General features: G+C 37.8%; 1 protein-coding gene across 1 annotated transcript; it reads right to left on the bottom strand.

Moving 5' to 3' along the window:
• Nucleotides 1–7480: 7480 nt before the first annotated feature.
• LOC104417762 (GRAS family protein RAD1) lies at nucleotides 7481–9007 on the bottom strand. The gene has a single exon (XM_010028984.2). It carries the CDS (start codon nucleotides 9005–9007, stop codon nucleotides 7481–7483), a length of 1527 nt encoding a protein of 508 aa, XP_010027286.2.
• Between the last annotated feature and the right edge of the window lie 12986 nt (nucleotides 9008–21993).

Raw genomic sequence — 21993 nt, 5'->3', positions numbered from 1 at the left:
TTATATAAAACTTAGGAGTGAACTATTTCAAATTCCGTTCAGTTCCACTTGAAATTTATAACTTTGAATTTTGAGTTTATCCTATATATCTAATCATATTACAAGTTTTACGATCTGCCTAAGTTATGCTCAAGTTATACATATATTTTCAATTAAACGATTGAATTGGATTATTACCTTTGATGATCATCATTTGTTATAATCCACTGATCACAACTCTTATATGGGCACATGAACAAAGTAAAAGTATCAATCATTGATATTGCCAGAAATAGAAACTTAAACTAGTGGTTTCATAGTAGACACTCATAAGTAGATGTTATGAAATGTCGCAAGATTACATGAAAACATAAAACATGAAAAATACAAAACCTTGTTCTAGATTCCAAGTTCTCGATTCCACCTAGAGCTTACCTATTAAAATAGAATTATCAATTTTTGGAATCTATAATTTATCCCGCATATCCTAAAACTTAAAATAGGGTTAGTTCTCACCAATCCAGTCCTCAAGTTCCTAGTTTCACCATAAAACTATGCTTACTCCTAGTATATTAAAAAAATGTTTAGCAAAAAATGAAAGAAATTGTGTCAATTGCAATTTTAACAATGGATGATTGTTATGTCGATTCAACAATCGAACCAAAACTGTCCAAATCAAAATAAAACAATTATTTGTTCATTATCTAAATCAAAACCCAAATCAAACCAAAAGTACACAAATTTGGTTTGGCTTAATTTAGTTATGGTTTCAATTTGATTTTGACATCCCTTATATAATACACTAACAAAGTTTGCTCCCATCTCCTAATTTGTCTATTAGACTCATATTTTGATGAAATGATCATTTTCTTCTTTACAGCCCCATGTGGTGACGGCGTTGGTTTTGGGCTCCTTCCTTTAACACAAGGGATGGTGTTCGAATCCAGCGTCGTCACTAGTGGTCTTAAGCACGGTGTTGTGTAGTGGGTCATGCGCTAGCACCGCTCCGGATTTACCTCGCCGGCTATCGGCTATACGGCGTTCCCGGGTTACCAAATGGATACTAATACATCAGGAGTAGGTAAATAAATTGAAGTCTGCGGAGGAATTTGAACATAGTTAATATAGATGGAAAAAGCTCATCTTGAGGCCACAAGCGAGGGTGCTTGATGATGACCAACCTCGAATGTCATAAAGAAAACGAATTCTTTTGGCTTCCCCCAAAAGCAAAGAGGTGGGTTTTTCATTTCTGTTGTTCCTTTGACTACGGTAGTCTGCCTACGTAAGGTCCAGACGTTTGAAGCGCCTAGATAGAGTTTTCTTCACGTGTCTGCTACATGTTTGATCAAATGCTTGGGAGAGAACAGAGTCCCACTTTGCCTCAAGTTCCGTTTGGTTTAGCTTTTCCAAGTTCCGTTTGGTTTAGCTTTTCCAAGTTTCGTTTGGTTTAGCTTTACCAAGTGCGCTTCCAAAGCCCTTTTAGGGAAATATGAGAGTGTTTGACAAATGTTTTAAGGACTCCATTTGGTCAAATACTAGTATTAAGAAAGTTAAAAACCCAAAACAAGTGAGGCGAATCCCCACCTACTTTGGCCTTTTAGCATTTTTGGAATGCATTCAATTAATGAATTTTGACCAGTTACCTACATTGTTCTCAAAATATTTTTGAAAGTCCAATTTTCACATTTTTTTATTAAATAAAAAATTATCTCAATGGTGTTTAAATTCTGTTGGTTGTATTGTATCCCAATGTAGACTTCTTCTTCTTTTTTTCAGTTGAGTAAATTATCATTAAGCACAAGAATTAGAAGTAAGGGCAGACCAAATCCTTTCACAAGCCCAGCGACCAATTTGACCCAAACAAGATCAAACCCTACTGTCAAGACCCAAGACCCAAGAGCCAACAAGCCCGCCACACCAACGCACACCCAAAAGACGGTCCTAGCCTACCCAAACAAATCAAACGATATCGTAACCCAGCAGCTATGCCTCAACATTAATTCTCCGGTTAGCACCTAGAGCTTTGAACTTCAGCTGATTGGACTCTCTTTTTTTTTTTTTTTCAAGCAAGCATAATTTCATTACTAGGAAACTTTTGTAGCAAATACAATACTAGCATCCACACACAATAGATCTAAAAGAGCTTACGGTGGGTTATTAACCCAATTCCTATTAAGACAACCCATTCGATGGGCTTTAGTTAACCAATCAACCACTTTGTTCGTGGTTCGACTACAATGGGCTAAAGTGGTACCCGACATGTGTTCCAAATTTCGCTTAGCCCGATCCACTAGTGGTTGTATCTCCAAGTTTAAGGAGTTCCCATTTCTCCAATGAAGACCCTTCGTCTTGTTGTTGTTTCTCCACCAAAAGTTAGCAATCTTCCTTTCTATGTCTCTTATAATAGATGCTGGAATTTAAAAAATAGACATAGCATATTGGGGTATGGCTTGTATAACTGATTTGAGAAGTGTCTCATTTCCCGCTTTTGATAGCAAAGACTTCTTTTTTAGAGGCACCCCAGTCCGAAGGGAATCCTAGGTATTTCCCTGTTTTCTTAATAATTGGAACTCTCAGCTCATACGCCATATTTTCCTGCAGTTGTTCTGGACAGCTTTTACTAAAGAATATCCTTGATTTGTTAAGGTTGATAGCTTGGCCTGATGCATAACAATACTGATGAAGGATAGACGCCAAGTTTTGACATTCCAAGATTGTACCATCTAGGAAAAAGATCGAGTCATCTGCAAATAATAAGTGTGAAAGAGTGGGACAATTTTTGTTCAACCTGATTCCCCGAAGAGTGCCTGCTTGTATGGCTTGCTTTAACAAAAGGGATAGAACATTAGCCACAATAATCAATAAATAAGGGGATAATGGATCACCTTGTCGAATACCCCGAGTTGGTTGGAAATATGGTAAGGTTATACCATTAAGCCCGATGCTATAAGAGACAGTGGTAACACACTGCATGGTCCATTTAATCCATTCTTCACAAAACCCCATCTTCCGCAAGCATGCTTGAAGGAAATCCCACTTTAGCCGATCATACGCTTTTTGCATATCAAGTTTAAAGTTGGAAATGTCTCTGTCGATTACGAGTTCTTAGTCTATGAAGGACCTCCTGAACAATTAGGATGTTATCCTGTATTTGCCGACCTCCCACAAAGGCGCTCTGTTCTAGTTCGATTAAGGCTGGTAATAGAGGTTTCAGTCTATTCGTGAGGTTTTTGGAAATGATTTTGTAGGCAAAGTTACACAAACTGATAGGTCTGAATTGTTCTATCTTTTCTGGATTTTGGATTTTGGGAATGAAAGTGATTTGTGTTTGGTTAAGGGCTGGATTTAGGGATCCGGTCTCAAAGAATTGTTGAACCTCCCGACAGATATCTTCTCCAATGTCTCGCCAATGGTGCTGGAAAAATATGCCATTTAACCCATCCGGTCCAGGAGCTTTATTAGGTCCTAATTGATAGGTAGCATTTTTAATTTCTTCCACTATGATAGGAGCAATAAGATATTGATTCATAGGTTCATCCACCAAATTTGGAATATAATCTAGGATGGGCTAAAAGTTTCGCTGTCCATATAACATATATAGGTTTTTGAAGAAATTAATTGTCATGGCCTGAAGTGCCTCCTGATTATGAACCCATTCCCCTTGCTCGTTCAATAGCATGGATATTCGGTTCCGGTTTCTACGTTGAATAGTTGTAGCGTGGAATAATTTTGTATTTCTATCTCCCCATTGCAGCCACTTTATTCGTGATCTCATGCTCCAGAACATCTCCTCTTGTCGCCAAAGGAAGTTGATTTCTTGATTAATTTGTTGAATTCTTTGTTGGTCATAGTCACTATCTTGACTATTCATCAATGTTTGAAGTTCCTTTTTCAACCCTTCTATCCGTTTATATGCATTGGGATATCTTCTTTTACCCCATTCAGCAAGTTTTGCAGCTACTAATTTTAGTTTCTCAACCATATTTTTGCCTTGGGAATCATCCCAAGTTCATTTCACAAGCTTCCTACAATCTTCATCCTCGGCCCAATATGCTTCATACCTGAACTCTCATCTTCTGCGATCTATTTTGGGATTCAGGGACAGCAGGAGAGGACCGTGATCAGAGCCTATTGCTGGTAGGGCTATGACCTCCGCGGCAAGGTAAGCTATTCTCCACTCCATGGTACATAATGCTATATCCAACCTTTTCTTGACATTTTCCTGACCACTCATTCGATTTGTCCATGTGAAAGTGCATCATTTACTTTCTAAGTCCATCAAAGAACATGCATGTAAGAAGTCTCTGAAGGCTGTAAGATGAAAGTTTTCTGCTAATCTCTTTCCCATCTTTTCCCAATGATATAGGATTTCATTGAAGTCCTCGATACATAGCCAAGGTAGGTGATTGAATGTGCTTTCTCGTTGTAATTCTTCCCATAAAAGTATTCTAGCATTAAAGCTGGTTGGAGCGTGTATAAAGGTGATTCTCATGAGTTACGTATTTTCGTGGAGCCAACATTGCACATTGATAAAATTTTCAGAAGACGAATCCACAACTATAGTAACCATTTCATCCCAAAAGATTGCCAAACCACCTGAAAAACCATATGGATTCACCAAAAAGCTATTTGGAACTTCAATCTATGTCGCCAATTTTGCACCAGCTGCTCTTTATTTTTTGTCTCCATTAAACGTAGAATATTTGGCCGTTCTTGAGACACTAGGGCTTGTAAAGCTCGAATTGTTAGGGGTGAGCCCAACCCTTGACAATTCCAATTGATAAGTTTCATGGCTGACTTGGTGGCTTGTTAGAGCTAACCACCAAAGCCCAGTGCGTTGACTTCTTCTCTTCCGTGATAGGAATATCCACAAGCTGCAATTTTTCTTTAGATTGAGCACCGTATGGACAAAATCTCTTTCCTTTTTTTGAAGTAGGAATGTTTGTGATTTTAGTTTTGCCCTTATTCTGGCCTCTTTCATTTACTAACTGATGTTCTCCCTCTACCTTTTTTTTTCTTTCAGCTGTTTGATGTAAATAAACATCATTGATTCTTCATCTTCATCTAGACAGCTGTTTCCTCTTTTCTGTGGGCTTTTTTCCTCCCTTATGGTAATGGCGAGAGACTAATGAAGAGGATCTACCTGTTGTTTCATTTCTTCCTCCAAAATTGCTAACTTTTGATAGGTAGGGTGGGCTGCTCTGTCGTTTGGTTTGAGTGTTGATTATATTGAAATTCCGTAGCAAGGGGGGATTCTAGCACCACTTCAGGATCATGAAGGAATTCGACATGTTTTTCATAGAATATTTTACCATAGGGGCTGAGTTCCCTAACTTCATCACGTAACCAGTTGTCGAAATGACCTGGTGAATTCTCTTCCAGCCTTGTAGTTTCATAAGGAATTTCTTTACATGCTGTGGCATAATGCCCAATCCTTCCACAAGAATAACAATAGTGCGGGAGCCGTTCGTTTGAATTCTATCCATAATTTCTTTCTGCCCAAATTGAGAACTACTCTTGTTTTAAGGGGAGAGCCTAAGTGAAGATTAACTCGGGCTTTACCAACTTTATACGTACTATTTCCTTTAGCTTCCAGCTTTACATCAATTACCTCATCGATCTTGGAAGCTATTTCTTTGACAACTTCCTTCGTCACTCTGCCAAGTGGAAGTCCATATAGATTAACCCAAAAGGGACAATGTTCAAAATCATAACACATTTCTGGGATGTCAGATCACACTGTTGAAGCACTAGGAAGTTGCTTGCGAAGGACCATGGCCCGAAGTCAAGTACTTTTTGTTTTTCATCTTCAAATTTGAAGGAAAATGAGAAAAAAAAAACCTGTTTCAAGCTTAGTACATGACACCTTTTCCGTCTTCCATGCCAGTCTCATAGTATTGAGAAAAGCCTGAAAATTCACGTTAGGACGAGTATAGAGTTTTCCAAATAATGTTAAACGGCATTCTTTCAGTTTTTCTTCAGATATTCCTTGTGTAACATCTATCACATCATCCTCTGACCATAATCTGCCCAAGCTTCTGCATAATGCCTCTACTCGATTCTCATCAGTAGCCTGATCATTCATTTTTTCTATCTTACTCACAGAGAACTATTTCAGCAGAGAAATAACAGAGAGACGATTATTTCTTTCAAGAACACAGCTTATCCTTTGTGTAAGATGTTGGGTAGCTACAGTATGATTGGGGCTTTTAAAAGGGATAGAGGCTTAGAGCTGCCCCCCTGATCAATTTTACTATTTTACAGTAGATATTTCAGCCAGGGGAGAGCAGAGTACTCGGGCATTCTGGAACAGGGGAGAACAGAGCACTCGGGCAGGATGGTCTACTGCGAGCAAAAAGCTGTTGCAAGTAGAAGGAGCAGATGACTATTGGGAGTGACGATATTTAGGGTTTTAAGGTCAACAAAGAAAAAAAGAGGAAAAAGAGAACTAGGGAAAAAATCACGTCTAACAGTGGCGTGATTAGGGCACAAAAAGGCGATTGCTAAGGTAAAAGAGGAGAAAACAGCTGCTACAGTTGAGGGTAAAATATACGAGGGAGAAGACACAGGCGAATACGCAGGAAGACAGGACAAGAGAAGGAAAAGAGGATTCTTAAAGTGGAAGTCAGAGGGAAAAGCTCTTCAAGGGAACTTCTTCAAAGAGATTTGCGAAGCTACAGGAAGGAGAACACCTACCATACGGTAGAGAGAAACCCAGACGACCTGGGAGCGGAACGGGCTCTTGATTGGACTCTCTCTGCCTTGCAAAGAAGTGCTTTAAAAGCAATCCGAATGTCGAAATTAATGGTGGAACTTTCTAACATGACCGGGAGACATAATTTGACCGGATGCAAATTAGAAAAGTTACTTGAGAAACTAGGGTTGACATGACAAACGAGAATATGAATAACTTGGAACAAAAACATAACTTTAGTTTAGTCTGCTTCTTTCAAGGATGAAAAGTTCGTAAAATATAGACCAATTTACACGGACTTTAGTTTAGTCTGCTTCTTTCGAGGATGAAAAGTTCGTAAAATATAGACCAATTTACACGGGGCCCATCATAACCCTTGCTTGTACCATTTCAACTTACATAGATAGTCTCATCTTTCACAGTTCCCAAGCAAATAAAATAGAAAAAAAAAACTTTTAAATTGTTGTATCAAGACAAGAAATTTAACATTTTTCAAGTTTCGAAGCTTAGCTCAAGGCCTGCCGGCCCCATCAAATACGAATACAACAAGAAATTGATTACATCACATCAAGAGACTTATCGTCTCGTTTGCAAAAGTAGCTTTCAATATAGAGCCGTAAATTTTGTCGTTAACATAGAAATTCATAGTGTAATAAGCTTATTCTAGATAGGACCATGGCTTATGTTTTGCTTATGGTCCCATATTGCTCCAAATACTATACGGATAGTACTTGAAACTTATTGAACTAATCAAATATTGCTTTTCAAGTTGTGAAGTCAACCGGTTAAAGCCAAGACACTCAGGCTTTAGGAGCATTTCCAACAGGAAGCTGCAATGATGGGCTTGGAGTTCCAGCCAAGAACCAAGCACCCCTTCTCTTCCACTATAGTGTAACCTTCACATACCTTGAACTTCGCAAGCCACTGCTTGGCCTTCGTTAGCATCTTAATGGGCGCAGACTGGAACCCGGCACGGCTCATCCTCCTGCGCCATTGGTCAATCCTCTCGTGCCTCTCGACCCTCGCGGGCCCCTCGCAGCTTACAATGTTCTTGATTTCTTCAGCGAAGAAGAACTGCTCTATTTTGGCCCTCCTGGTGTCATACTTGGGAAGCATGGCGTCTAAGGCGTCGAAGATGGCGGAGTAATAATGCAGCGCCTCCATGAACCTCCCTAGGAAGAACGGCCCATTGTGGCTTGAGTCTTGCTCGACCAGGACCAGGAGCTTCGGCAAAAGCTTATGCAGAATTTGCAGGACAGAGTTCAGTGCTCCTCGGCTTTCTTTCACCAGGCAGTGCAGCTGAAGAATGCTGTTTATGACTAGGACTTCGCCTTCTAGGATACTGAAGTCTTCTGCTTGGAGGTTTTCCAAGTTGCTTTGGACCATCAGAAACTCGAAATTCACTCCCAAGCCTTTTGCATAGTGTTTTAGCTTGTCCCCAATCGTTTGGAGGCCTTCTTCGCAATTCCCAACACCAGATATCTTGAGGCATCGAGATGACGAGCCTGGCCGTTTTGCCAGGCTGCTTATTAGGTTGCGCCACTGGTGGACATGAGGCAGGCCTTGGGTCATGCCTAAGTCCACCACATGAATTGAACTCTCTCCCTCAAAGGCTTCCAAGATTGATTCATTTGCAATAAAGTGACTGAATTGGATGTATGGACAAATCTCATAGACGAGGCGAAGAGCCTCTTCTTTCTCGTTCGTCATCACCATCTCCCTTGCACTTTGACCAACGATTCCCACAGCCCCCGATGGTTGAACAAGTGCCAGGCGGTCAACAAGGCCTTGCACAAAGCAAGATGCAACTCGCTGAAACGACGTGCCGAACACCAGAGCTTTGGAACTGAGCTCCGAAAGCAATGCGGAGGCGTGTGTCTTGTCGCGACAAGCCACAGCCTCTGCACAAGCGATGAGTCGCTGGACAAGTTTCATCGCGTCTCCATTTCCCTCCTCCCTCATCTCGCTTTGATCACCTTGCATGATGGCCGCTGCAGCTTCTTCCATGGCCTCGACTGCCAAGTACCTCTGGGTGTATGCCCATATATGATCCCTGAACTGAAGCTTACGCAAGCTATTAGAGCTATTAGTCCTCATACCGCTGCAGCCACGGTGCACAATTTCCTTACTCTCTATGGATTCTCCGATGGATGGTTCTACCTTCAACCTCTTGCAATTTCTTGTTTCATCCAAGAAACATCTGTGGATGCTCTGTAGGCTGGACGTGGATGAAACTGAGTAACACTCCAGCGTCGAAAGGTTCAGGTCGAGGACATGGGACTCATCATACTGATCTTCACTATAGAGTTCGGGTTGCAAGTAGCCTAGACTCATAGTTTCACAAAACTCTACGAAATGTGTGAGAAGGAGCTACACAAAGATTCTATGGTGGTCCAGGTTTGTAATATATAATGCTTAATGTCATTGGTGAAGTTTCCTTGTTATTCATGATGCATAGGAATAAACGCGTTCCCAACGTTGTCAAACAATTAAAATATATGTTAGCTATGTTGAAGCATGAAAAAAAACAATGGAATGTCCTGCGAGATGTCGACATAGAGCAAGGCAGCATTGATCAATCGGAGAGAACGTTTCCCCACAAGGAATTCCAAGCATTTTGGAGCATAATTTAATCTCCCTCGACTCAAAGCTCTGTGTAACTCTGGCTTACTCATGTTGTCTGAACACGGCTGTCCTTTCTGACAGACCACGATTTTCTCATGTTCTGTGGCGGCTTGTATTGTACTATTTGTAGTTCTCTTTTCACAAGGTGTCCACGTTAAACTAAGCAAAAAGTAACGAAATTTTCCTGTAGAACTTTGTTATGAACCATAACGTTTTTCCCTTTTTGTTTTCTTTTCATCGATTTTGCCCTAGCTTGTGAAAAAGTCGTTGCTCCATTCCCAATCATTTAAAGCACTTTCTGTGGATTGTTACCGCAGGCGAATAGGTTTGACCAGTTCTTCAGGTGCTAACTTGCCCATTTTTTGCTTAATTTCAGGTAAGATGCATCAATCATATCCCTTTAGGTACATCGACATGCGCGGAGCTACCCAATTTCCTGTACAGGTTTCTGGTTACACCAAGAAGTTGCATGAAATCAAATGATTAGAGCTACAAGTTGTTTCCATCTCAACCGCATTAGAATTTCTAACTTTAAAGCAGAAGGCAGGCATGAATTGCATTGCACTCAGCAGATGAAAATTTAATAGTTCGAATAAAGTGGGTAACTCATCTGAAATCGTGTACAGGTCAATGACTGGATCACCCGATGAATTAAAGGTTCGTTCTCAGATTACTTTAAGTCTCCATTTCTTTTTTCTTTAATGTTAGGCATAAAGACTGCTTCATTTTATTGCTTTTCTCAGTCCTATATGTCGACAAGTACTAGTTCTCTCAACTTTGTTTAAATTAACTGGAGTTGAGAGTTTCGAGCACTTCTCCAGCTTCCTGACATACAGAAGGAGACTGGACTACATCCGACTTCTAACTTGAGCTAGGAAAAACAGACAAATACAATGTTGTTTGCATAATAACAATGATCAATACCAGCCAGAAGAGGCAGAAAATACAAGCCAGCCCTTTTTACCGCACTTTTCTGCTGATATTGTGCAAAACATCCAAGGAGATTCATGCTCCTTGGCCGGCCAGCTCTTTATTGCCAAGATACCGAACATAATGAGGGCATACAACGCACGGCATATGCCCCGAGACATAACATTGTGAATGGATCATTGGTCGGCTCCATAATGCGACACCTACAAATTTCTAGGTACGAGAATGGCTGATCTGTGCAAATCAGCTTTGCGTATTATAGAATCCTTGGGCCAGTTCGCTGTGCAAAGATGACAAATTCTAAAAAGGAAAAGATATTCATCAAATTTGCCTTTTCGCATAAATTTTTCTCACTGGGCCACTTTTTGACGTCCCTTGTATGTGAAGAAGTGGGATGTGTGGTCCTACATCAGAAAGACTTGCATTAATCTAGTATCATTTTCCTTCGATGGTCTTTTAGCTTGCGCTTCATCCATGATCATGTTTGGAACTATATATGAGTGCTGTTAGGAAGCCATGGTTTTCATTCTTATGTCCTGATACTTGGAAATCTCATCAACCAGTGCTCAGCGTGGTTTACTCTTCCTTGTCGAGCCATCGTTGCGAATTTGGTTCGGGTTGGCATGATATTTCCTCGTACTGCGGTGCCCCGGGAACAGAACTTCATCGATTTTATGGACTGTTCTTCCTTCTTCGCAAGGGCAGGTCAAAGACAATCCAAGTAGGGCGCGCCTTGATCTTGATTGAAATGATCACCCCAGAACTTGATCTCATGAACCTTTTGTTAGTCTGCCATGCATTAGTTGCAGTAGCTTGTGAGAGCATTTGGCATGTACCGTATCTCCATTTTTTTTCACAGTAGACATACTCTGCCGGCTTTAAGCACTGCTGCCATTTCATGGTCGGTTTAAGGTTATTCTTATAACTAGTACAATTAGCCAAACCAGCTGCAATATTCCCCAGCAACTACAAAGCCCATGTTCAAGAGTGACATTCAAACCTCTTATGCCTTTTAATTGTTGTAGGATCATTCATCTGGACCGACAATTTGGAACTTTGTAGCCCATTCTCTGTCTTTGCGAAGTTTGATTGGTGATAATATGATCCTCACTCCCTCATAAAAACGACTCGAGTGAGGTTCTAAGCCCTTTTAAGAGTAAGTCTAACCTAAACTTGTTTTTGTTGAATTTTATTTTTTTCCTAAAGGAGTTATTAATATAATCATGACTAAGACAAATAAAAGACTGTAATTCAAAAACTAAGTTGGCAATTTATGGAAAATAACTAAACATAGAGAAGGAACTCAAATGAGAATTGACGAATCCAGACGTAGTTATTAATATAATCTAACAAAAGTTAGTAAGTCACTCTAATATAGATTGGTACTTTCATATAAAGAGTTAGTAAACTAAAAATGTTAGTACATTATGCATATAAAAGTTGATAAGTTAGTACAAGAATATTTAAATTGCACAATTTGAAAGAAATTGATAGTTTAAAAGAAGTGTTGTAAGTTATCAACGAATTATCTGAAAAAAAAAAAAGGAAAGTCACTGATCGTTTTTTTTTTTACTAGCAGTTATTTGGGTTTATCAATACTAATTGAAACTTTCCAACACAAAAAGAAAATCCCTATTGTTTGGCACAGAACATTAGGATTCTGTCTTTTCTTATCGCCTAACCCAATTGATATGGCTTGAAAGAGCTCACTCAATCAGTTTTTTGCCCATTTTGTTGCGCGGGCGTCAACTCATCTTAAACTCAGCAAGGAAGGTCATATAAAAATATAAGCAAAATACAAAAAGAAAAAGCATACAGTACGTTTCACCCGATACCCCTTACACATCTCTACTTGAGGAAATCCCAAGTTCATACCTGATTTTTTTTTTTTTTTTTTGGAAACCATTTGACAATCGTCCCTGTGCCCTTGTTACGAAAACATCACTTACTTTTCAAAAATCTCTATCCCTAAATCCTAAGTTCTCAAGCCCCTCCAAAGCCAACTAAAAATCAAACCACTCAATTATTAAGCGAGATGCTAAATATGAGTTTGTAAGGAGGAGCAATTTGTCTTTTCAATTGGGGTTTTGCTAATAGTATTTTTTTAAAAATAAAAGTATGTAAGTGGTTATTTGCTCAAAAGTATACCTTTGACATTTTCCCAAAAATATCTGCAAGTTAAAATTTAATTATCATATAACAAGAGAATATTGCGCGTGTTGAAATTTTAAAACCCGCAATATCAAAGATTGATCAAATGATAGAGGGGAAAATTGTCCAATTAATCTTAAACCCATTGTTTGAATGTTAATTCAATCTTAAACTTTTCAAATTTGCGAATTTATTCCTAATTGGCCCATGATAAGGGCCAGGGAAAACGAAAATAGAATTTGAGGTAGGTATGGTGTCCAACTAAACGGCCTTTCCGGCGTTAGAGTAGAGATTGTCTATGACCCACTAATTTTTTTTTTTTCATTTTTTGACTCCTATTATATAAAATTTTATAAGTTTCATATTTTAATAAGTGCACATCATACTACTAGTATGGATCAGAACATCTCTCATTTTAAAGAATCATGCCAAGCAGAAAGGAAGATTTGAGAAAGTTTTAAGGATTCATAGCAAACCACATAATATTATTTTTAGAAAGGGTGCATTCTACCCCTTAATATTACAAACACCGCCTTATATAGACATAAGACAAACCCCAAAGACTCCTTTCGATAGACAAATGCCAATAATTTGACCCTTATACTAATAAGACTAAGATTTTGCTTTTGACAGATTCTTATCACACATTTTTTTGCTTCTGCTACAATACACTACATCACTAAACAATACTACTACAATGGCTACAGTGCCATAAATAGTTGATGAACAATGCCAAATAGGACATTAACAGTATTTTTGCTCGGCATTTAAGCCAACTTTTTCTCTACATGTTTCTAATTTCTTCTTGCATCTAGTTTTTTCTTATGTCTAACTCATTCACATGTCATATTTATGGATTGATTCTTCAGTGCTATCATCCAAGCTGTCTAAGCCACATCCATCTTTATGCCTTCTATACTACTTGACGAGTCTCTCAACTTACTAGGACTTCGAGCTGGTCATATTCTGTGAACTCCAAAGATTGATGGGAACTTGATGGGATGTCAATGGGATTATTGAATGTGCTTTTCTCAGGATTATCTGTATGCCGTTACCTGAGTCCTTCAAGGAGCTTCTTCACTTCTTAAATTTCTACAACAACTTCTACATTTAATTCAAACAACTTTTGTCTTTTGGATAACTAATGAGAGACTTGTTGGACCATTAATGGAGCTTGATGGAATGCGAAGTTGGGGTAAATTTCCAAGTTAAAATGATGGGATTCCTCTGTCGAGGGCTAGACTAAGTGCAAGTTGCAATTCACTATGATCAAAAGAGTTTTATGACAATTGTCCTCCCCATGGATCCTACGATGATGAAGTTGGATCTTGATGTTGTGACACAAAATTGTCTTGCATATCAATTCCATAGCATCTCCTTAGGCAAACATCAATCGTTGGTGAGGTTGCGCAATAGTCATCACAATGATCCTAGAGAACTAGTATCAGCTTCTATTGGCCACACTTATCGTGGAATGACTCGATTGTATTGGCACAAGATTCTCTGCAATGCTCAATATTGTCGAGGGTAAAAGAGTTGTAAAAATCTTATTTGGAACAAGCTGGGATTTATATGTGGATGCTCCAACATTTGCTGGAGTTTTAAACATATCTACATTAGGTTGGACAAATAACCACAACCTAAAGAATAAAAAAACTACACTAAATTCCAAGTCAAGCTTGCATGCTCTGAGCTGTGTTTGGAAAATATTTTTCATACGCTCAATGGTTTAAACCAACTAAGCATTTGCCCAAAATATTTGTGTTTAGCTTCTCCTTGGATGATCTTGCTAATGATGAGGGGTATCTTGGCCGTCAGAAATTCGATGGTGATGGTATAAAGATTAAAAAAATACCAATAAAGACAGAGGATGGATGAATGAATATTTTGGTTGTGGTCCATCTGAACAAAGAATAAGACCACCATAATCGTTGAAAATATGAAAATGGTACTGCCACATAAAACTCCCAAGATTTTCAAAAAGAGTGTTGTCTTCAATGAGCTTAGGGACTTCTGGTGGATATTAGTACGAAGGCCATTTGAGCTTCATTTCTTGAGTCCTAACACCTCCTCTGAGATTTCTCACTACATATATATTTATGGATGTGGTAGCTGTAAATTCTTTTTTTTTTTTTTTGTCGGAATAGAAAATCAGCAAGTATATTCTTTTTTCTTGCAATATGTTTGGTTTCAAAGGAATACTTTGAAAACCATTCTGCCCAACTAAGGAGCTGAGGATGTGGGATCTACTTCTGCTTGAACTTCAGCATATGAGAAAATGAGGACATATCAATCTGCACGGAAAAATGATGTCTTATAAGATGATATTCAAACTTCTTGATGCCATATTTTATTGTCATGATTTCTTTGAATGTAAAATGGTAATGCATTTCCATTTACATGAATCTTCCACTCTTATGTCCACAAACTCTTCGTTTCTGATCAATTTCTTCAAGAAGAATAGCAGCTCAATATTCATCACTAGCATCTGTTTCCAAAATTCTTTTTCTAATGGAAGGAATTTGCAATGGGGGAAGATGTTGTAGAATTTCTTTAATTCTTTTTACCAATTGAGTTTGTTGTGGTCCCCATGGAGGAGCATCTTTCTTGAGCATTTGTTGTAGTGGACTTACAAACTCTGTAATTTTTTAGACAAAATCCTTGAGATAATTAAATATTCTAAGGAATTATTAAACTTGCTTGCGAGAGAGATGATCATCAAGAAACTTCTGCAATTCCTCAACGATATGAGGACTAGGATAATACGTCCCATCTTTGAGGTGCATTCTAAGAAACTCGATTTCTTTCTGTGCAATAATCATCTTCTTCTTTTTTTTTTTGGACAACATAATCCTATGCTTTAGTACTAACTCTGCAAATTGGACTAGTAATTTACAATGAAAATCCTCATCTAGACTATAGAGGAAGATGTCATCAATTTAAATTTGAGCATTGACCATGATAGGCTAGAAAATTCTACACATGGCCTTTTGAAATAGTAAATGAGTTGTTTGGAGACTAAAAGGGAGCACTATCCACTGCAAATGTCGACTGGGGATACAAAATCTAGTTTTCTAATTCCCAATTGTCAAAATCCAACTTTGAAATTAGACTTAGAGAATATATTTGGCTTGGCCAATGTAGCAGAGGAAATTTATCATCTTGCGGGAATTGATTGAGGGCCTAATAATTAATGATCAGTCTAATTTTTCCTCCGTTCTACTTAGCACGCTTGTTTACATAAAATGCCTCACGAGTCCATTAAGAATCTAGTGACTTAAAATAGTCCTTGGTGAAGCAAGTCTGAGCATTCCTTTTGTGCTAAAAGCAATGTTCTAGATTCATACCTGAGTGGCTAACTTTGGTGGGATTGATATCATCATTTTTTTTCAAAGGAAGATGGATGAAAAAGTTAGGATATTTCCATAGAGGGTTAGGGCAACATTGAACAAAATTTGATTATGATTCTACACATGCCTCAAGAAGGGTTTGCAAGATTGGATCTAAAATGTTCATCTAAATAGTGAAGAAACTTTGGATGTCTGCAAATTCCTTGAATTGTCCATTGAGCTGTAGTCCATTGGGCAAAATTCTAAGTTTAGGAATATGCGTAAGGATATCACAACCAATAATAATATCTTTATCGGGTGAGCTAGAGCCGAGGAGTTTCGTAATTGTTGAACACTGGGAAACAAAAATTGTATGTTGACGGGTTTGTTTTGAACTCTTGTGGAAAAGGTATCTTCAGAAGCAAAGTTAAAATAGCAAGGATATGTAGAATAGACGCATTAACTCCAATGTCAATGAGAGTAATGATAGAAATAGGTTGTCGTATTTGGATGGGTATATTTTAACAAGAAAATATGATAGAATAGTAGGAGTCTATGCACAAAGGTCTTGAACTGTGGGTGCTTTGGGTTTTTTCTGAAGAAGAGAGGAAAATTCCTTTGTCAAATTCCTTTAACGGACTTTCTATGTCACTGGTTTGCAACCATGTTTGAATAGCATACACAGTGTGCTTGGTGGGTTCATCTTCCAAGGAGAATACTTATTTAAGATCACCATTCAAGAGTGATATTCCAGTTTCCCTTTCTATTTTTCAAATCAAATGAGAATTTCTTCCCTTGACTTTTGGAGAATATTTTGTGAAATGGACTTTCTTATTGCCGGAAAATCGTTGATGCAGTTGTGTGTCATGTAAGACAACTAGTGACAACTAGACTACTATTTCAATGTAAAATTGACCAAAATGACTATATTATAATTTCGCACCAAAGCTATAACTAACTTAGCAAAATTGAAATGTTTAAGTTTGAGTGGGAATCTGTATAATAGGTTTTCAACTGATTAGGTGATATTTCCAACATTAAAATAATGAAAAATTTGGCCGCCTCTTTTATTATTTGTACCTGGCAGAACATTTCGACATTGGGTTACAAGCAAGTAAATTTCTTGGAAATGTTTACCCTTAAAATGCATGGTTTATCTTTCATCGAACCGAGGAATGAAAGTCAATTAGCACATAAAAATTTGAGCTAAGACACCATTTGATCGTCATAGCAAGAATATTGAAATTTTCAAGTATTTTGCCCTTGTGTAATTAACATGGCTAAGATTCATCGATGTGGGGTTTACACAGGGAGGATCACAATTCTTGGGCCAAATCCAAAGGGATGACACGAATTTATCGTCGTAAGATTAAAGAGATCTCCTCTTTTCAAATTAATAATAAAAAAAAAATGCTCAACCTTTTACTTGAGCAACAAAAATACCCACCTTCACATAACCAATAAAGTCGCTCAAAATCATCAATTTGGAACACCGGTTTTGTATTTGGAGCAAAAAGAACTCGATTCCAAAAGCCCCTAACTCCTCCAATTTGGGGTTCCTTAATCTTTTTTCTTTTCTCGGTGAAAAAACAGAGCCATCGGTTAAAGAAGACTGCGAAAAGAAGCCATTTCTATTATAGAGAAACGGCACCGTTTCCTTTTGCTAATGTGTCTATTATAGATATCCGCTCCTCTCTATCATATGATGCGGAGATGCCACGTGTCGCTTTACCCTTTTGTTGGGGCCCAAGTACTCGTCCTCGGTAGCATTTTCCGGTCAAGCCATGGTTAGAGAAAAGTCAATGGGTTAGTTTGCCATCGCTTGCGCGGGCGATTCGCATTGATTGATTTCTGTCCTTTTTTTTTTTTTGTCGAATGATTTCTGTCCTTTGTGGCGATGAGTTTGAATGAATCAGAACGTGGCCACGCATTCCTAAAGTTGTTTCCCTCCAGTTTTGCTAATTTCGAATCTATATAAAAACATGTTTTTAACTTTTGGAATTAAGTTATGTGTCATCATTTAGTACATCGTGGCAAATTATACGAAAAGAGAGGGATTTGAACCCTCGGCAACAAAAATACTATAGATGTGATATATGAAAGTGGAAGAAATGCTTTCTTTTTTGCCATTTTCTTAAAATTTTTATATTGTTATGTGAGCTATGATCATAAGTACTATTAAAAAGCCTAAGACTTTTGAATCTATAAGCTTGATTTTGTTTAGCCTAAGACTTTTGAATCTATAAGCTTGATTTTGCGTATTGAGATTTGGAGTGCTAGAAATGACAAAATGAAGGTGGCTAACGTCGGAAACATTGTCAAAGATGCTGTGCAAATCCCGCGGCCTTGTTCTATGTACTTGTCATCCTTCAAAGTCATCGGGCAAGACTCTTGGTGGGTGGAGAAATTTTTTAAGAGTTAATACCTTAAAAAAACCCGAAACTGGTATACCTGTGACAAATTTACCAAAAACTATTTTTTTGACCACTAAAAACCCCAAACCGGTATGCTTGTGACAATTTTACCATATATTAGTTTTTGTTAAATTTTACAATCAAATTATTAAGTCAAATGACACGTGACAGTTGACTAGTATACCAATTTAAGATTTTACACTCCGTTTAGCACAATTTATAATTTTTGTGATTTTTTTATGATATTAATCTAATTTAGCGGATGGTATATTTGTCACAAATTTATCAGCTTGGGGTTTTTGCGATTGAATAAATTAGTTTGGGGTAAATTTATTACGGGTATACTAGTTTAGGGTTTTTTATGGTTAGTCGGGGTAAATTTGTCACGGGTATACCAATTTGAGGTTTTTCATGATCAAAAAAATAGTTTTGGTAAATTTGTTACATATGTACCAGTTTGGAGTTTTTTTAGAGTATTAACCATTTTTTTAATGTTGTTTTATATACTCTCCATCAGTCCAAACCATTACGCAAGACTTGTGATGGATAAGGATGAGCGATTTCAGGTTTCGTACAAGTTCCACCTAGAACCTGAAATCTATCCATTAAAACAAGTTTTGTATTTTCTAAAATCTGAAACTTACCTTATATACCTTGGAACCTGCAATTTATATTGTTACAAATTTTAAAATCTACCCAAGTTCCTAGAATTCCATCGAGGCTCAGCTTAAGTAGTTTCCACAAAAGCTATTTGCCCTTAACTTTATGAACCAAAATGGGGCGTTTTGCTTATTATTTCCTCATGATCAACATGTGGTTCTAGGATTAATTTTGGGTGTCAACACATCATGGACAGTGTAGCCTATAAAGGAAGTGAACGCGGACTACGTGAAGAAGCTAAGAGAAGGAGAAGGGTACTTGGAACTTCATGAAGGAACGCTTGGCCCGGATCTTGAAAGGCGAGGTCGTGCCCTTCAGCTTCATGAGCCTGTGTCGGTTTACAACCTACGAGGCCAACTTCGGGTGGGGCAAGCCCGCATGGATTGGGTCCTCTGCGCCTCCTTACCGGAACCTTGTCGTCTTCTTCGACACCATAGACGGAGGAGGAAGAAAAGCGGCTAATCTCAAGCCGAAGGACATGGCCTTGTTCGAGAAGGACGAGGAGCTTCTTTCATTCGCATCATCATCCGCATCTCAAACCGTGAAATATGCGTAGCTCGCGATGTTCACAGCATCCATGTTGATCGGTGTTTTTGTCGATGCAACTAGTTACGTCCTCACTGCTATGTTTTCCTATGTTTGGTTTCTTTTGTGTGCTGTATACAAATCGTGCGCGTCTATAGTAACAGCTCAAGCCTCAACGAGCGATGAATAAGTATGAGATTAATGTACAGTGATATATCAAGAGTACCTCTTTTCTACATTTGGATCGCGCAATTACATGTGCAAAATCATATTTCTTTCCCATATTCAACCGAATAGAGGATCGAGTTGTTGATCCCATCGCCATTTATAATATAAACTGTTTTGCATGTGTATGAGGCTAGACTAGGCACAATCCCGTGCCGAATCTTCTAATCATCCCTTGTGAGATTATTGAATTAATTACTAGGATCAATCTTCATTCAACCAGAGAAGACAAGCCTACGTGCAGACTTCTAGACCAGCTTGACAAATCCCTGTGGAGACCAAAGCTTTTCTTGTCAAAGTATTGATGGAGTCGGTTGAACATTCCAATCCGTCAATTGCTTGCTGTGCATGCGCCTCGGTAAGCAGTACCGACTCGAAAGCAGCAATTATGAGTGTGGCGATCAATGGAGATTATTATGGGTGCGAATTGCTTGGTACATTGTGTTATCACGACGTGCTAAATTTGCGTAGTATATGGTCAAACTCGACTTCTATCATGACCGTATTCCTTATATGGCCTTAAATAGTCTCGATTCCCAAATCTAACTCCAATAAGGAAATGAATACTTGAAACACTTTTGAAACTGTCCGGTTTAACAAATAAAATGCATTTGATTATTAAATTATTTTACTTAACCAAAATGGTACTCTAATTTGTAACACAATGTCTTTTAATGAAAAAATGATTTTTCCAATCGAAAATGTCAAATCGGGACTCGATCTACGATTGCTCCCAAACCCTTTCGAATCCTCTACAATTATTTAAACGGAAAGCAGAGCCATCCTGCTTCTCGAAATTCGAAACTTGATCCAGCTGGGAATCTAAATTTTACCGAAGGGTTTCTATACGAACATGGAAGTGACAATGATCCATACACCAACATGAAGTTCGTAACGTAATTTTTCATTTTCGTTTTGTACGTTTTGCATGAATGATCGTCAAATCAAATTCCCAACATTGATCCATTGATTTCCACGCCTCTGCTCCGACTCAGGACGAATTAGAAACGCCGCAAAAGTTGATATGAGATGGATGATGACTGATGGGATGTGATGACCGGGTCAGTTGCGTTTGCAAACGAATGAAAGATTTGCCAACTAGGGGTTTTTTTGTTGCTTTGTTGTTTATTTATTGAGAAAAAACGTCTAGTCGAGAGAAAAAAAAAATTTAAAAAGGGAGTAATCCCACTACGACCCCGCAAAGCGTGTTATTTACATGTAATAATTTCTTTAGTCAAAAACTGATTAGCACGCACTTCATGTAAAATGGGGTTTTTTTTTTTTTTTTTTTTTTTTTTGTCGGTATGTAAAATGGTTTACTAGCATGAATATTATGGGATTAGTGACATTTACGAATTAAATTAAAATTATTTGTGGAAGTACGGCTTGATTTGAAGTATGCGAAAGATCACTTTCTTAGGTTTTTCCTTCCAAACCGAAAAAGTTGTCAAGGTTTAGTCACTAACAGCGCCAAAAAGTAGAAGGTAAGAGCTTAAGCTAGGATTGTTTCCCAAAGATTTATTAACAAAACAAATTTTGGCTTCAATCTACGTAACTCTCTTTAACTCATACATTCCAAAGCATAATTAGCTGCTATGAAGTCAAAAATAATGAATATATAAGCTAGCAAAAGAAAATTATCTAAAAATTTTAAACCTATTGTACGGTGACCAAATCGGTCATAAAATTTTTTTGTCCTAATTCTTAAACTTTTCAATTGTGTCGATTTAATCATAAACTTTTTTTACAATTTATCAATTTAGTTATAAATCTTTTGATGGCTTGTCAATATAATCATTTTGACTAATTATCCAAATAACAGGTTTATGATTAAATTGACAAAACTTCAAAATGATTATGACTAAATTATTATAATTGAAAGGTCTAAGACTAAAACAGCAAATCATCAAAAGGTTTAAGACCAAATTTGTATAATTGAAAGATTTAAGACTGAGTTAGCCAGTGTACAATTAATTTGGGATATTTTGGATAATTATCCCTAACAAATAGGCACATAAGATATCTATCTAGGGAGCACGAACACTCTAAATCCTATCTGGGGAGCACGTAATTATTGTTTGAATAACCATCAATGCTTGTATGGAGTATCTAATTACCTCCTTTTTTTGAAGTTACGTACCTATACCCACATAGGGTAAAAAAGAAATTAAAAGTTTGAGAACTTAAATTTGATAAAAATACGAGTAAGAAACCTACTACAAAGCTAAAATATCTCACAAGACTATTCTATTTATACTTGACACCGGTTTTCTATATGGAGCAAAAAGAACTGAATAAAAAAACAAAAAAAATCCCTAACTCCTTCAATTTGGGGTTCCTTAATTTTTACTCTCTTTTCACCGGAAAACAACAGAGCCCTTGGTTAAAGGAGACTGCAAAAAGAAGCCATTTCTCCACTAGAGAAACGGGCACCGTTCGTTTTGCTGATGTGTCCATTGTA

This window comes from Eucalyptus grandis, chromosome 8, assembly GCF_016545825.1.
Source record: "Eucalyptus grandis isolate ANBG69807.140 chromosome 8, ASM1654582v1, whole genome shotgun sequence".
NCBI lineage: Eukaryota > Viridiplantae > Streptophyta > Magnoliopsida > Myrtales > Myrtaceae > Eucalyptus > Eucalyptus grandis.
This window is presented reverse-complemented; position numbering and strand designations above follow the sequence as displayed.